We start from the raw sequence: 14,964 nt of genomic DNA on the forward strand, positions 1-14,964 counted from the left end.
GGTGGTCCTTGATGATAAATGCTGCTTTCTTGTGGCAGTGCTCCTTGCAAATGTGCTCAATGCTTTGCCTGTAATTGATTGGACTGTATCCAATATTTTATGTCAAAAAGGCATCCGTCAGTCTTGCGAGACCATGGATCTGCGCCCGGAAAGTCTTCACTCTCCAGGGCGCAGGCCTGGGCAAGGTTGTATGGAAGAGACCACCAGTTGCCCATGCTGCAAGTCTCCCCTCTCCACGACACCAATGTTGTCCAAGGGAAGGGCATTAGGACCCATACAGCTTGGCACCAGTGTCGTCGCAGAGCAATGTGTGATTAAGTGCCTTGCTCAAGGACACAACACGTCGCCTCGGCTGGGTCTCGAACTCACGACCTTCAGGTCGTTAGTCCAATGCCTTAACCACTTGGCCACGTGCCCACACATTTTATGTCAAGAATAGCATAATACAGTATAGTTCTGTCAGGAATCATCTAATAGTATACATAGACACCGATAGCAAGCAGACTTACCTCTGCTCAATTTCAGTATCATTTGGCATTAGCTGGATGACGTCAGTAGTTATTTCCACCTTGCGCACACTGCCGAAGAAATCTGTAATGAGAACATCTCTGGGGTTCCTTTGAAACAGGTCAGTCCTGTGCCCCGGGGTAGAAACACACAGACTTGGGGGGCAGACGTTGAACTGGAAGGCATCAGAAACCAGCAGTTATTATGGAGGAAACAACTCTGTGTGAATTAGAACAAAGTTCAAGTGTTCAAAAGTGTACACACACACAAGATACAAAGCCCTGACTTCAGTGGTAGTACTATGTAATGTTCCTGTTAGCAAGTTGAACCAAAACAATTAGTAAGACAAAAGGCTGATTGAAATAAGCCCTTCAGCCCACCTAATCTAGTGGTCACCAACCTCCAGGCCGCGGACCGATACATTGCCACGAAGAATGCAGTGGTGCAGCGGTAGCCGTAACGCACCCAGCTCATCTTTAAGAAAAATCTGAAATAAACAAGCTAAGCCGCCTAATTAATTAGCTTGTTTATTTCAGCTTTTTTCTTAAAGATGTGCTGGGTGCGTTCTGACTACCACTGCACCACTGCATTCTTCACGGCAATGTATCGGTCCGCGGCCCGGAGGTTGGGGACCACTGATCTAATCTGTGCCAAACTATTATTCTGCCTCCAACTGGACCATAGCCCTCCATTACCCCCTACCCCTCCCATTCATATACTTATCCAAACTTCTCTTAGATGTTGAAATCAAACCCATATCTACTACTTCTGCTGGATGTTCATTCCACACACACCACTCTCTGAGTGAAGAAGTTCTCCCTCAGGTTCCCCCTAAATATTTCAGCTTTCACCCTTATCCTATGACCTCCAGTTCCAATCTCACCCAACCTCAGTGGGGAAAAAAATCTGATTGCATTTACCCTGTCTAAATTCCTCAAAATTTAGTGTACACCTATCAAATTCTCTCCTCATTCTCCAATGCTCCAAGGAATAAGGTCCCAACCTATTCAGCCTTTCCCTATAACTTAAGTCCTCATGTCTCGGCAACATTCTTGTAAATTTTCTCTGTACTCTTTCAACCTTATTGATACCTTTCCTGTACGTAGGTGATCAGAACTGCACACAATATTCCAAATTAGGCCTCACAAATGTAAATCCATCTTCACACTACTAGTGTGACTCTGTAGGAAATAATGACTGTTAAATAAATCACTGAACCAACAATCTGCCTGGCTTGGGCATGCAAAACATAAATCGCAGGCCACTGTTTCAAAGAGCCTTCATGTCCAAACTAGTTTAACCATCAATCAATACCACAGAGACAGTGCTGCTCAGTATTTTCATGTTACTCTCTGGATGCTTGGCACATTTCCTAGTTTAAAGCAGTACTTCAAGTAAAGCACTTAATTGGTTGCAGAGTGCTTCCATGCACAATATAAATACAAATCTTACTTAAATGGCAATCACTTCTGGCTTTAAACCAGGACTTGAGGATCTCAGTTGGAATAGAGTATTATTGATGGCCTTGCATATTGGGGAAACAGAAAGGTCTTGAACACATAGAAAAACATGGCATCATTTGAAGACGGGTTAATTAAAACATGAACCAACATTCCCTCACAAAACAAGTACAAATTAATCAGGCACTGCTATTTCCAGAACCCAGTAATCTGTTAAATAGCTAATACAATTATGTATACCACTAATTGCTGAAGGAAACAATTCATTTTAGATGGTTTTGAAACATTTAAATACACGATTATTACACTTTTAACAGCTTCTTAAAAATTCAAATAGTCTACTTATTTATAATTTATAGATCAATAAAGGACAATTGCCATAAGAATCAACTTAAGCAGAGATACATCGATCTTTGATTCCAGTTAATTATCAAAACCATGCCCACGTTCAATATCCATCATTCAATATAAAAGGACAATTGAGGGCTTTCTGTCCTGACTGTTCACACACTCCATTTTATCCAAAGTTGAAAGTAAACATTAGGACTGTCATCTTCTCTTCAGAAGCAGGAGTTAATGAGTACGTGTGGGCCTATGCATCTTGGACAAAATTGATAAAAACAAAGATTCTGCAGATTCTAGAAATCCAGACACAGTAACACACAAAAATGTTGCAGGAATTCAGCAGGTCTGGCAGCATATATGGAAAGAAATAAACAGTCAACGTTTCAGGCCGAGACACTCAACAGGACTAGAAAGTATGCGGACAGAAGCCAGCATAAGAAGGTGAAAGAAGGGGCAAGTGTTGCCTGTTTATAGCCGCTCAGGAGAGCGCTGTCGGAGTGGGTGTGCTCTACCAGAGGCGATGTGGCTCGGCATCCAGGCTGGAGTCAGTGCTGCCCCCAGTGTTCGCTCGGCAGAAGACAAGCTGAATTGCGGTTGAATGCAAACTGCTGCAACATTCATAGACTCGGGGTCTTGGGTTATTTATTTTTGTGTGACTGGATTTTACTGATATCTAATACTTGCTTGCTATCTTATATGTGCCTTGTGCTGTGTACAACTGCTGGTATGACTGCTGCGTTTTGCACCTTGGCCCCCAGAATAAAACTGTTTCGTTTGTCTGTATTTATGTATGGTTGAATGACAATTAAACTTGACGATGATATCAAAACAGAAATAGGTCAGTTGGTCCATCTAGTCTGCCTTGCAATTTCATCATGGCTGATCCAATTTTCCTCTCAAACCAAATCCCCATATCCCTTCATGCCCCGACCAGTGATGAATATATCAAACTCTGCCTTAAAGACTTGGCTTCCACAGCTGCCTGTGGCAAAGAATTCCACAGATTCACCACTCTCTGGCTGAAGAGATTTCTCCTCATCTCCATTCTAAAAGGATACCCCTATATTCTGAGGCTGTGTCCTCTGGTCTTAGACTCTCACCATAAGAAACATCCTCTCCACATCCACTCTATCAATACCTTTCACCATTTGATAGATTTCAATGAGGTCACCCCTCATTCTTCTGAATTCTAGTGAATATAGGCCTAGAGCCATCAAAGACTCTTCACACGACGAGCCATTCAATCCTGGAATTATTTTCATGAATCTTCTTTGAACCCTCTCAAGTTTCAGCAGATCCTTATTAAGATAAGGATTACAATATTCCAAGTGAGGCCTTACCAGCGCTTTATAAAGCCTCAATATTACATCCTTACTTTTATATTTTAGTCTTGAAACGAATGCTAACATTGCATTTGCCTTCTTTGCCACAGACTTGCAAGTTAACTTTTAAGGATTCCTGCACAAGGACTCCCAAGTCCCTTTGCGCCTCAAATTTTTGTGTTTTCTCTCCACTTAGAAAACAGTCAACCCTTTCATTTCTTCTACCAAGGTGCATGACCATACACTTCCCAACATTGCATGCATCTGCCATTTCTTTGCCCATTCTCCTAATGTGTCTAAGTCCTTCAATAGCCTCTCTACTTCCTCAAAACCACCTGTTCCTCTAGCTATTTTCATATCATCTGCAAACTTTGCAACAAAGCCATCAATTCCATCATCCAAATCACTGAAAAACAACATAAAAAGAATCAGTCCCAATGCAACCTCTTTGGAACACCACTAACCTCCGGCCATCAGCCAGAAAAGGCTCTCTTTGTTCCCAGTCTTTGCTTCCTGCCCATCAGCCACAGATTTACCCATGCTAGAATCTTTCCTGTAATACCATGAGCTCATTGTGTGGTGCGTGGACAAGTGGTTAAGGTGTCGGTCTAGTGATCTGAAGGTCGCTAGTTCGAGCCTCCGCTGGGGCAGCATATTGTGTTCTTGAGCAAGGCACCTAATCACACATTGCTCTGCGACAACACCGGCGCCAAGCTGTATGGGTCCTAGTGCCCTTCCCTTGAACAACATCGGTGGTGTGGAGAGGGGAGACTTGCAGCATGGGCAACTGCCGGTCTTCCATATAACCTTGCCCAGGCCTCAGTCAACATCGAAAATCGATGGACAGCCGAAGAAGATAAGAGCTCATAGTTTGCTTAGCAGTCTCATGTGTGACACCTTGTCAAAAGCCTTCTGAAAATCCAAGTACACAACATCAACCAATTCTCCTTTGTCTATGCCGCTTCTAACTTCTTCAAAGAATTTCTACTGATTTGTCAGGCAAGATTTTCACTTGAGGATACCATGCTGACTATGGCCTATTTTATCATGTGACTCCAGTATCCCAAAACCACATCCTTAGCAATCAACCCCCACATTTGCTGAGGTCAGACTAACTGGTCCATAGTTTCTTTTCTTCTGCCTCTCTCCCTTCTTGAAGAGTGGAGTGACATTTACTATTTTCTAGTCTTCTGAAACCATTCTAGAATCTAGTGATTCTTGAAAAATCATTACCAATGCCTCCACTATCTCTTCAGCCACCTCTTTCAGGTGTATACCAACTGGTCCAGGTGACTTATCTACCTTCAGACATTTCAGTTTCCCAAAAAACTTCTCTCTAGTGTTGGTAGCTTCATACAATTCATGTCCCCTGACACCTGGAACTTCCGTCACACTGCTTGTGCCTTCCATAGTGAAGACTGATGTAAAATACTTATTCAGTTTGTCTGCCATTTCCCTGTTCCCCGTAACTACCTCTCCAGCATTGTTTTCCAGTGGTCCAACACCCACTCTCACCTCTCTTTTACACTTTATGTTTCTGAATTAACTTCAGGTATACGCTTTAATATTATTAGCTATTTTCATATTCCATTTTTACCATCTTAATGAGTTTTTTAGTTGCCTTCTGTTGGTATTTGGAAGCTTCCTATTCCTCGAACTTCCCACAAATTTTTGCTCTATTATATGCTCTCTCTTTGGCTTTTATGTTAGCTTTGACTTCTCTTGTTGACCACGAGTATGTCACCTTTCTTTTAGGATAGTTCTTCCTCTCTGGAATGTCTATATCCTGTGCCTTCCGAGTTGCTTCCAGAAATTCCAGCCATTGCTGCTCTGCCGCCAACCCTGCCGGTGTTCTTTTCCAATCAATTCTGGCTAATTCTCTCTCATGCCTCTGTAATTCCCTTTACTCCACTGTAATACTCATACATCAGACTTTAGCTTCTCCTCATAATTTCAGAGTGAATTCAATCATATTATGATCACTTGCCCCTAAGGGTTCTTTTAAAGCCTCCGATCAATTCTGGTTCACTGCACTTGAGCTGAACTTCACTACAATCTGGCAGATGACAGGTGAAGCCAAGTAAGGGGGAAGGTAGGTGGGTGGTGGGAGGGGTCTGAAGTGAGAAGCTGGGAGGCGATTGGGGGGATGAGGCAAAGGTCTGAAGGAGGAATAATCTGATAGGAGAGGAGAATGAGACTTAGGAGAAAGGGGATGAGGATAGACACCAAAGGGAGATGACAGCCAGGTGAGAAAAGAAGGTGTAAGAGGGGAAATAGAATGGGGAATGATAAAAGATAGAAGGGGAAGGGGAAACATTACTGGATTAGAAAAATCGATGTTCAAGCCATTAAGTTGGAGGCTACCCAGTCAGAATATGAGATTTTGCTCCTACAACCTGAGATTGGCCTCACTGTGGCAGTAGAGAAGGCCATGGCCCAAAATGTCAGAATGGGAATGGGGAGTGGATTTAAAATAGTTGGCCACCAGGATAATGGTTGGACAAAATTGAGCCATTTATGCCTGATACACCCTGACCAACCTCAAACCTGAACAGTGGTTAGCTTGGAGAACAGATGGAGGGTGGTCATAAGAACACGATGGTAAGAAGCAAATCACAATATTAAGGAGTTACACAGAGGAATGAAACCATTCATTTCATCCCTCTGAGCAAATCCGTTACCCCTCCAGGATCTACAGATCTCTAACAACTTGAACATTACAGAACCCAAAATCATTTGGTGTTTAGGAGCTGGAATATTCAGTCATCAGATATTGCCCTCTGCCAAACCTGAAGTGCCTCACTAGCCAATACTCTGCCTCAAAAACTGGCATGAAAACAAAGTCAAAAGTTCAAAATTTTGCTTCTTCTTGGTAACTTCTTAGGGGAATCATGGGAACACACACCAACCCTCATCAAGGGGTCAGCAGTGGAAAGGGTGAGCAGTTTCAAGTTCCTGGGTATCAACATCTCTGAAGATTTATCCTGGGCCCAATTATGAAGAAGGCACAACCGCAGCTATATTTCATTAGGAGTTTGAGGAGGTTTGGTATGTTACCAAGAATCCAGCAAATTTCTACAGTTGTACTGTAGAAAAGCTTCTGACTGATTACATCGCTGTCTGGTATGGAGAGTCACCGCACAGGATCGCGAAAAGCTGCAGAGAGTGCAAACTCAGTCAGCTCCATCTCCTTAGCATCGAGGACATCTTCAAAAGGCAATGCCTCAAGAAGGTGACATCCTTTTTTTTAAAATTTTATTTTTATTTGGATAAGGAATTCACAAGTATCATGTACTTTTTTCACATGTATAACCTTTTCCATTTTTTTTATATGTATAAAACTATAATTATACATTCTTAAGTACACATTGAGATGATATAAAAAGAAATTAGACACTTAAATAGATAATTATGCCTAATCTATTAGGCTAAGTAATGGTATTAATTGTTAAGAAAAATAGTAATAATAGTGGATTAGTAATAGTTTCCATACATCTCTTCTGGAACATTTCTTCTGGTCCAAAATGTTGTATGTAAGCCTATGTAACAACCATTGTAGGTGTTTATATCCTAACTTGTTCATACTTGCTCCTGCCCCCAAACATAATTATCCAATCCCTACGTACTTATTTACTTAATTTTATCATTTTTTATCCCTTACCCAAATCTTTTCCTTTACTTCTATTAATTCTCTATTTTCCAAAAAAAAACAAAAACAGTAAACATTTAGACTAGAGGTGCTTATGTTAGCAATATTACTGTGTTGATTAGAAGAGCAGTATAAATCATTAGGAGAGTCATCTAAAGTCTGCTCGCATTGGTGTTATATATTCAACCCATTGTGACGAAAGAGGGTTACAAAAGTACACATAGACTAAGGTGTTAACTGTCCTGTGCTGGCACCAGTGGGATCAACAGTTGATCTGCCACCTGTCTTCAGGAGAGAGAGATAAGTAAGACAATGGAGTAGCATTTCGAAATGTTAATGAAGAGACGAGAGAGTTTAACGGAAGGAGACACCGGTCTGAGTATTGTCAAGACCGGCTCCTTTTGAACCCTGAACTGTTTGAAGTGTGATGGACAGGCGATACCCCAGCAGGGGGATAAAAAGGGGCAGGTTCGCTAAGACACCACATACACGACACCACGAGGTAACGAGACCCTGGAAGCAGTGCGCCCCCACAAGTCGGTGGGAGTTTTGGAGGTCTGGTCGCGGGACCAGCCATAGACGCACAGGGTGGAAAGATACGGTCGGCGGGAACCTAGTGTGTGTCCGCCCTTGCCTGGGTGCCGGGTTCACCGCTGAAGAACGATCATGTCTGGAACGGAGGGGTCACAGTCGGTGACCTCAGAAGACATTACAAAGGGCTCGCCCGAAAGCTGATTGCGAGGAATATCGAAGGTCTGTTTGGAATCCGATTTGAATATTCATTCGTTCTCTCTCCTCCCCCCCCCGCCCCTAACGGCACAACAGTGATTACTGTGAACTGAACTGAACTCAATTGAACTGAACTTTGCGTCACTTGAAACTGGTCATTTACCCCTAGACGGCGATAGAGCTTGATTGATCCTATTATCCTAGTTCTGTGAACATGTGTGTTTATCATTGCTGAACTGTTGCATTTATTATCCTTTCGATTACTGTGTTGCTTATTTCTTTAATAAAACTTCCTTAGTTCCAGTAATCCAGACTCCAACTGAGGGGTCCATTTCTGCTGGTTTGGCAACCCAGTTACGGGGTACGTAACATAAGTGGGGTTCTCATCCGCGATTTTGAACGCTAAATTTGGGACAGGGTAAATTGATTGGGTTAAAATTCCCAAAAGAAAGAAAAGGCAAACAGCAGAAATGGAGATTGAGGAATTTCTAAAGGCGTCGACCTTGGAGGCATTAGAGGATGCCAGGAAAGCGGAATTGGCAGTTGTGGCCAAACGGTTGAATCTTGTTAAGGGGAAGTCGACAATGAGGAGACAGGAAATACACAGAGCTATCGTAGAGCACTATGTATCTAAAGGTGTGTTTCCCCAAGGGGAGCTGGAGGTGATATCTATTGGAAAACCTGGTGGAGACACAGTACAGGTGCAGCTTGAAAAACTGAGACTCCAGCACGAGTTCCGGGTACGGCAGCTAGAACACGAAGAGAAACAGTTAGAACGGCAACGGCAAGAGAGAGAGAGACAGTTGGAGAGAGAAGAGAAACAGAGGGAAAGGGAATTCAAGCTGGAGAGGTTAAAGATGATGGCAGAGCAGGGGACCATGCCGAACCAAGGTGGAGGGTTCAGAGCGACCCAGGAGGTTAGGCTGGTTCCCCCATTTGACGATACCGATGTGGATCGGTACTTTCTCCATTTCGAAAAAGTTGCTGCAAGTCAGGACTGGCCGAGGGATAAGTGGGCTGTTTTGCTTTAGAGTGTACTTAAAGGAAAAGCCCAACAAGCTTACTCAGCTTTGTCCGCGGATGATGCCCAGAGGTATGAGGTGGTGAAAGAGGCCATCCTCAGGATTTATGAGTTGGTCCCGGAGGCATACCGGCAGAGGTTCCGGAATGCGAGGAAGCAGTGGGACCGCACGTATTTAGAGTTTGCCCGTGAGATGCAGACATATTGTGAGCGTTGGTGCGCCTCGAAAGGGGTAGATGGGGATTATGACAGACTGCTACAGCTGATCCTGATTGAGCAGTTTAAAGGTTGTGTCCCTGAAGGTATGAGACCCTACCTCGATGAGAAAGAGGCAGCCACGTTAGCCGCAACTGCTAAGTTAGTGGATGAGTACGCGTTGACGCATAAAATGAAGTTTGCCCCGAGTAAAGGCTACCAGAAGGGTAGTCAGAACGGCGGGGAGAGTCCGCCGGAAAAGTCAGTAAGTAAGCCGGGGACTAGTGAGAAGGATAAGGTAGACCAGGAGCAGTCTGGTAGGAAGTCTCCTGGGGTCGTCTGTTATAATTGTGGGAAAGTCGGACACTTTGCATCCAGGTGCTTTGCCCCAAAGAAGGAGACGGGGAAAGGAAAAACGGTGATTTCGACTGGCTGAATCGAGCTGGTAAACAAACCGCTAGGAGAGGAAAGGTCCGCCAAAGTTCAGGAAGGGCGCGAGAGGTTTATCTCGGCCGGATTGATGTTGGTGAAGGAGGGGTTAAACCCAGTTCCAGTACGGATCTGGAGAGACACGGGAGCGTGTCAGTCATTGATATTGAAGAGTGTGTTAGAGTTTAGTTCAGAGACCCAGACTGGGGAGGTCAGGGTCAAAGGTATTGGGGAAGGGACAGAAGCAGTAACCTTGCACCAGATACACCTACAAAGCAACTTGGTCTCTGGACTAGTCATGATCGGGGTGAGGCCCGAATTACCGATGAAAGGCGTGGAAGTCTTGCTCGGTAATGACCTCACCGGGGGAATTGTGTTCTCGGCAGTGAGATTGACAGGTCAGCCTGCCAGCATTGAGGCCCCGCCCATGGACTCACAGGTTCATCCTGTTTGTGCAGTGACTCGCTGTATGTCCAGAGAGACTGCTGAGACGTTTCTACCAGCCTTGTACGAGGAGGGGGTAGAAAGTGAAAAGAAGGAGCGTAATGAAACAGGAGGAAGTGGAGAAATTAAGGTAGATTTATCATTAGAAAAGAAGGACTTTATACAGGCACAGGAGCGAGACGAGGAATCAGCTCTCTGTGAAACAGAATTACGAAGGGGGCCAGTGAATTATGGTGTGAAGGGGGAGGTACTAAGGAAGGAAGGGAGACCAAGTACCGCAGATGAGGAATGGGGGGTGGTGCAAAAGAGTTATGGGGATGAGATTTTTAACCTGGCCCACAAGGTACCCCTTGGTGGACATTTTGAGGTGCTGAAGGAAAAAGTCGGCGGAGCCATGAGAGAGTTTTTCTGGCTGCACAGGAGGAAGGATGTTATTGATTATTGCAGACACGAACTGAGACAGTCACAGTCTTTTGATATGCTAACAAACCTAGTCGGTGTTAGCGTGGAAATCAATGAAGCTAGGCTGCCACCTGATAAGAGGAAAAACCATTTTGAAAAGATGAGTATGGTACCGACCAGATGGGAGAAGGCTATTGTTTTGGCCAGCTCTGCTGATAAGGTCTCTCCCTTAATCCCCGAACAAAGCGACCCTTTAGGAGAGCTAATTAAACGGCTCGCACACGTGTGTTTGATTGTCCCGAGGCAATGCAAAGAACTGGGATGTTGGGTGGTGTTTGTCATGCTAGGTCAGCCTAGTGAGCAACACCCCTATAGAATGAGTAATTCAGTGACGAAAGGGCTAAAGAACACAGAAGTGTATACTGGCGATGTAATACGGCTGTCTGAAGCCAGCTTGATAGTGAACCTTGAAAAAAATGAGTTCGGCCACGCCAAGGTCACTTATCTGGGAATTGTGGTAACACCGGGGCAGCTGGCAGCGATGCAAGCTAAGGTGCGGGCTATCTCTGACATCCCACCCCGACAGACAAGAGGGCCCTCAGAAGGCTCTTGGAGATGGTGGGGTACTGTAGGAAGTTTTGCAATAACTTTGCGGGTACTACCCCTCCCCCTCCTATTAGGCCCTTGCGAAAGAAAACTAAGTCGGGATGGGACGACCCTTGTTATCGTGGTCTGGGACGAATCCCAATGAGAGGTTACACTGATCACAATTCATCAGTGTTTTCGGCCACTATGAAGTTTGCTAAGTTGAAGCCTGGTTTAGAGGATTATTAAAATAACACATATAAAAGGAACGGAAAGTGTGATTGCTGACTGTCTGTCAAGGTGTTGACAAAATTCTCTGTATTAGCCAAATAGCTGATGAAGATGTATATTTGTGTGTATCTAATAATGTACTCATGCTTATAATTTTTACCCTGGTAAAAATCCTTAAAGGAGAGGGGTGTGACGAAAGAGGGTTACAAAAGTACACATAGACTAAGATGTTAACTGTCCTGTGCTGGCACCAGTGGGATCAACAGTTGATCTGCCACCTGTCTTCAGGAGAGAGAGACAATGGAGCAGCATTTGGAAATGTTAATGAAGAGACGAGAGAGTTTAACGGAAGGAGACACCGGTCTGAGTATTGTCAAGACCGGCTCCTTTTGAACCCTGAACTGTTTGAAGTGTGATGGACAGGCGATACCCCAGCAGAGGGATAAAAAGAGGCAGGTTCGCTAAGACACCACACACACGACACCACGAGGTAACGAGACCCTGGAAGCAGTGCGCCCCCACAAGTCGGTGGGAGTTTTGGAGGTCTGGTCGCGGGACCAGCCATAGACGCACAGGGTGGAAAAATACAGTCGGCGGGAACCTGGTGTGTGTCCGCCCTTGCCTGGGTGCCGGGTGCACCTCTGAAGAACGATCGTGTCTGGAACGGAGGGGTCACAGTCGGTGACCTCAGAAGACATTACAAAGGGCTGCCCAAAAGCTGACTGCGAGGAATATCGAAGGTCTGTTTGGAATCCGATTTGAATATTCATTCGTTCTCTCTCCTTCCCCCCCCCCCCACGCCCCCAACAGCACAACAGTGATTACTGTGAATTGAATTGAACTCAATTGAACTGAACTTTGCGTCACTTGAAACTGGTCATTTACCCCTAGACGGCGATAGAGCTTGTTTGATCCTATTATCCTAGTTCTGTGTACATGCGTGTTTATCATTGCTGAACTGTTGCATTTATTATCCTTTTGATTAGAGTACTGTGTTGCTTATTTCTTTAATAAAACTTCCTTAGTTCCAGTAATCCAGACTCCAACTGAGGGGTCCATTTCTGCTGGTTTGGCAACCCAATTACGGGGTACGTAACACCATTTATTCCAGATTTGATAAAATATTTCGTTTTGAATTCTCAAGGAGTAAGTCAACTTTTCCATTTTAAATATTTCCAAGATAATTTTGTGCCAATCTTCTAATGTAGGTGGTTTTGGATTTAGCCACTTTCTAGTGATTGATTTCTTACTTGCCGCTAAAAGGGCCTGCAGCAACTTTATATCTTCCTTCTGTTCAAGAAACAATACATGCCCCAGATAGAGCGTCTCAAAGTTCAGAGGTATCTGGGACCTAAGTACCTTAACTAATGTTCTATGAATACCTTCCCAATATAGACTTAATTTTGGACAATCCCAGAAAATATGGAAATGATTTGCCTCCTTGGAGCCGCACCTTCTCTAACATGTCACGTTTGTATCTTTATATTTTTAAGAAGGTGACATTCATCATTAAGAACCCCCACAACCTAGGACGTACCTTCTTCTGGTTATTACCATCAGAGAGGTGATGCAGGAGTCCGATGACATACGTCAACGTTCGAGGAACATCATCTTCCCCTCCATCATATTTCTGAATGGTCAATAAATCTACGAACACTAACTCACGATTTTTTACCTCTTTGTTTTATTATTTATTTAATTTAGATCTAGAAATATATTTCCTGTTGTAGTTTGTAGTATATTTTATGTATTGCACTGTACTGCTGCTGCAAAACAACACACTTCACGACCCATGCCAGTGATAATAAACCTGATTCTGAATCACACTAAGGACACCCTCCACCATGTTATGTGATACCTCAGTCATGTTAAGTAGGACTGACTCACAAATCTAAGCAGCTGTGGATCATCAGTGCCAGCCATGAAGTACAGCCCAGCAATCTATAACCTCCTCGCTCCTCCACTGGACTGCAGCCTAAACCCAAAGTAAATTTATTATCAAAGTATGCATATGTCACCACATACATATCGAAAATTATTTTCTTGTAGACATTCACAGTCGAACTACGTAATTCCAGCATGGCTGATTTATTAACCCTCTTAATCCCATTCTCCTGCCTCCTCCCTGTAACCTAACAAATCAAGAATCTATCAACCCCCGAGTTAACTGTACTCAATGACTTGGCCTCCACAGCTGTCTGCGTCAGTGAATTCCACAGATTCACCACACTCAGGCTAAAGAAATTCCTCCTCATCTCTATTCTAAATGGATGTCCCTCTTTTCTGAGGCTGTGCCCTCTGGTCTTAGACTCCCTCACAATAGGAAACGTCATCTCCACATCCACTCTATCAAGGCCTTCCAATATTTGATAAGTTTCAAAAAGACCTCATTCTTCTAAACTCCTGCAAGTACAGGCCCTGTGCCATGAAATGTTCTTCACATGTTAACCATTTCACTCCCACGATCTTTCTCCAGAACATCCTCTGGACCCCCTCCAATGCTATCACATCTTTTCTTAGATAAGGGGCACAAAACTGCTCACAATACTCCACGCAAACATGAGGAAATCTGCAGATGCTGGAAATTCAAGCAGCACACACAAAATGCTGGTGGAACACAGCGGGCCAGACGACATCCATAGGAAGAAGCACAGTTGACATTTTGGGCCGAGACCTTCGTCAGGACTAACTGAAAGGAGAGATAGTAAGAGATTTGAAAGTGGGAGAGGGAGGTGGAGATCCAAAATGATAGGAGAAGACAGGAGGAGGAGGGATGGAGCTAAGACCTGGAAAGTTGATTGGCAAAAGGGATACAAGGCTGGAGAAGGGAGAGGATCATGGGATGGGAGGCCTAGGGAGAAAGAAAGGGGGAGAGGAGCACCAAGAATAAGAATAAGAATATCTTTATTGTCATTGTTGTGGAGCAATGAAACACAGTTTAGCAGCTCAACGTTTTGCAGCACGACAAAGAATATTTACATAAAATAAACTCTAAAACCTCTGGAGTGCAGTCCAAAATTAATAATATATGGATGTGGTGGGGTAGGCCTATTGCACACCTGCCATTCCTGGAAGTGTGATGCATTTAGCTGCCGCCGTCTTAGGAGGGGGGCAGGAGAAGGGAAGGGGGTGTTATACATTTCACTGCTTGTGGGTAGAAGCTGTTAAGGAGTCTCTTTGTTTTCGTCCTTAGTGCTCTGTATCTCTTCCCAGAAGGTAGAGGGGAAAACAGGTGATGTCCAGGATGAGTGGGATCCTTTGAAATACAAGTAGCCTTCTTTTGAAGTCTGCCAGTATAATTGTCTCTGAGAGAGGGTAATGTTGTGCCAATAACCCGCTCTGCTACCCTCACCATCCGCTGCAAGTCCTTCCTGTTCTGTTCTGTGCAGCTGGCAAACCACACTGCACAGCAATATGTCAGGAGGCGTATAGTTGTCCGATAGAAGTTGATCAGCAGGTGATGAGGGAGGAGAGTGTGCTTTAGCTTCCTTAGGAAGTAGAGCCTCTGTTGGGCCTTCCCCACCTGATAAGAGATATGGGCAGTCCAGGTGAGGTCAGCCGAGATGTGGACGCCGAGGAACTTGAAACTCTCTACTCTCTCCACCTCTTTCCCGTATATGTGCAGAGCAGAGTGCTCGACGCGCT

General features: G+C 44.3%; 1 protein-coding gene across 3 annotated transcripts in view; it reads right to left on the reverse strand.

Moving 5' to 3' along the window:
• The window catches only part of pigk (phosphatidylinositol glycan anchor biosynthesis, class K), a 191,481-nt gene that overhangs the window by 137,690 nt on the left and 38,827 nt on the right, over nt 1-14,964 (reverse strand). For all 3 annotated transcript variants that reach the window (XM_063064721.1, XM_063064720.1, XM_063064722.1), the window contains exon 9: nt 510-682. In XM_063064721.1, coding sequence (XP_062920791.1) covers nt 510-682 — 173 coding nt within the window. The remainder of the gene's footprint in view (nt 1-509; nt 683-14,964) is intronic.

This window comes from Mobula hypostoma, chromosome 12 (assembly GCF_963921235.1).
Source record: "Mobula hypostoma chromosome 12, sMobHyp1.1, whole genome shotgun sequence".
NCBI classification, from domain to species: domain Eukaryota; kingdom Metazoa; phylum Chordata; class Chondrichthyes; order Myliobatiformes; family Myliobatidae; genus Mobula; species Mobula hypostoma.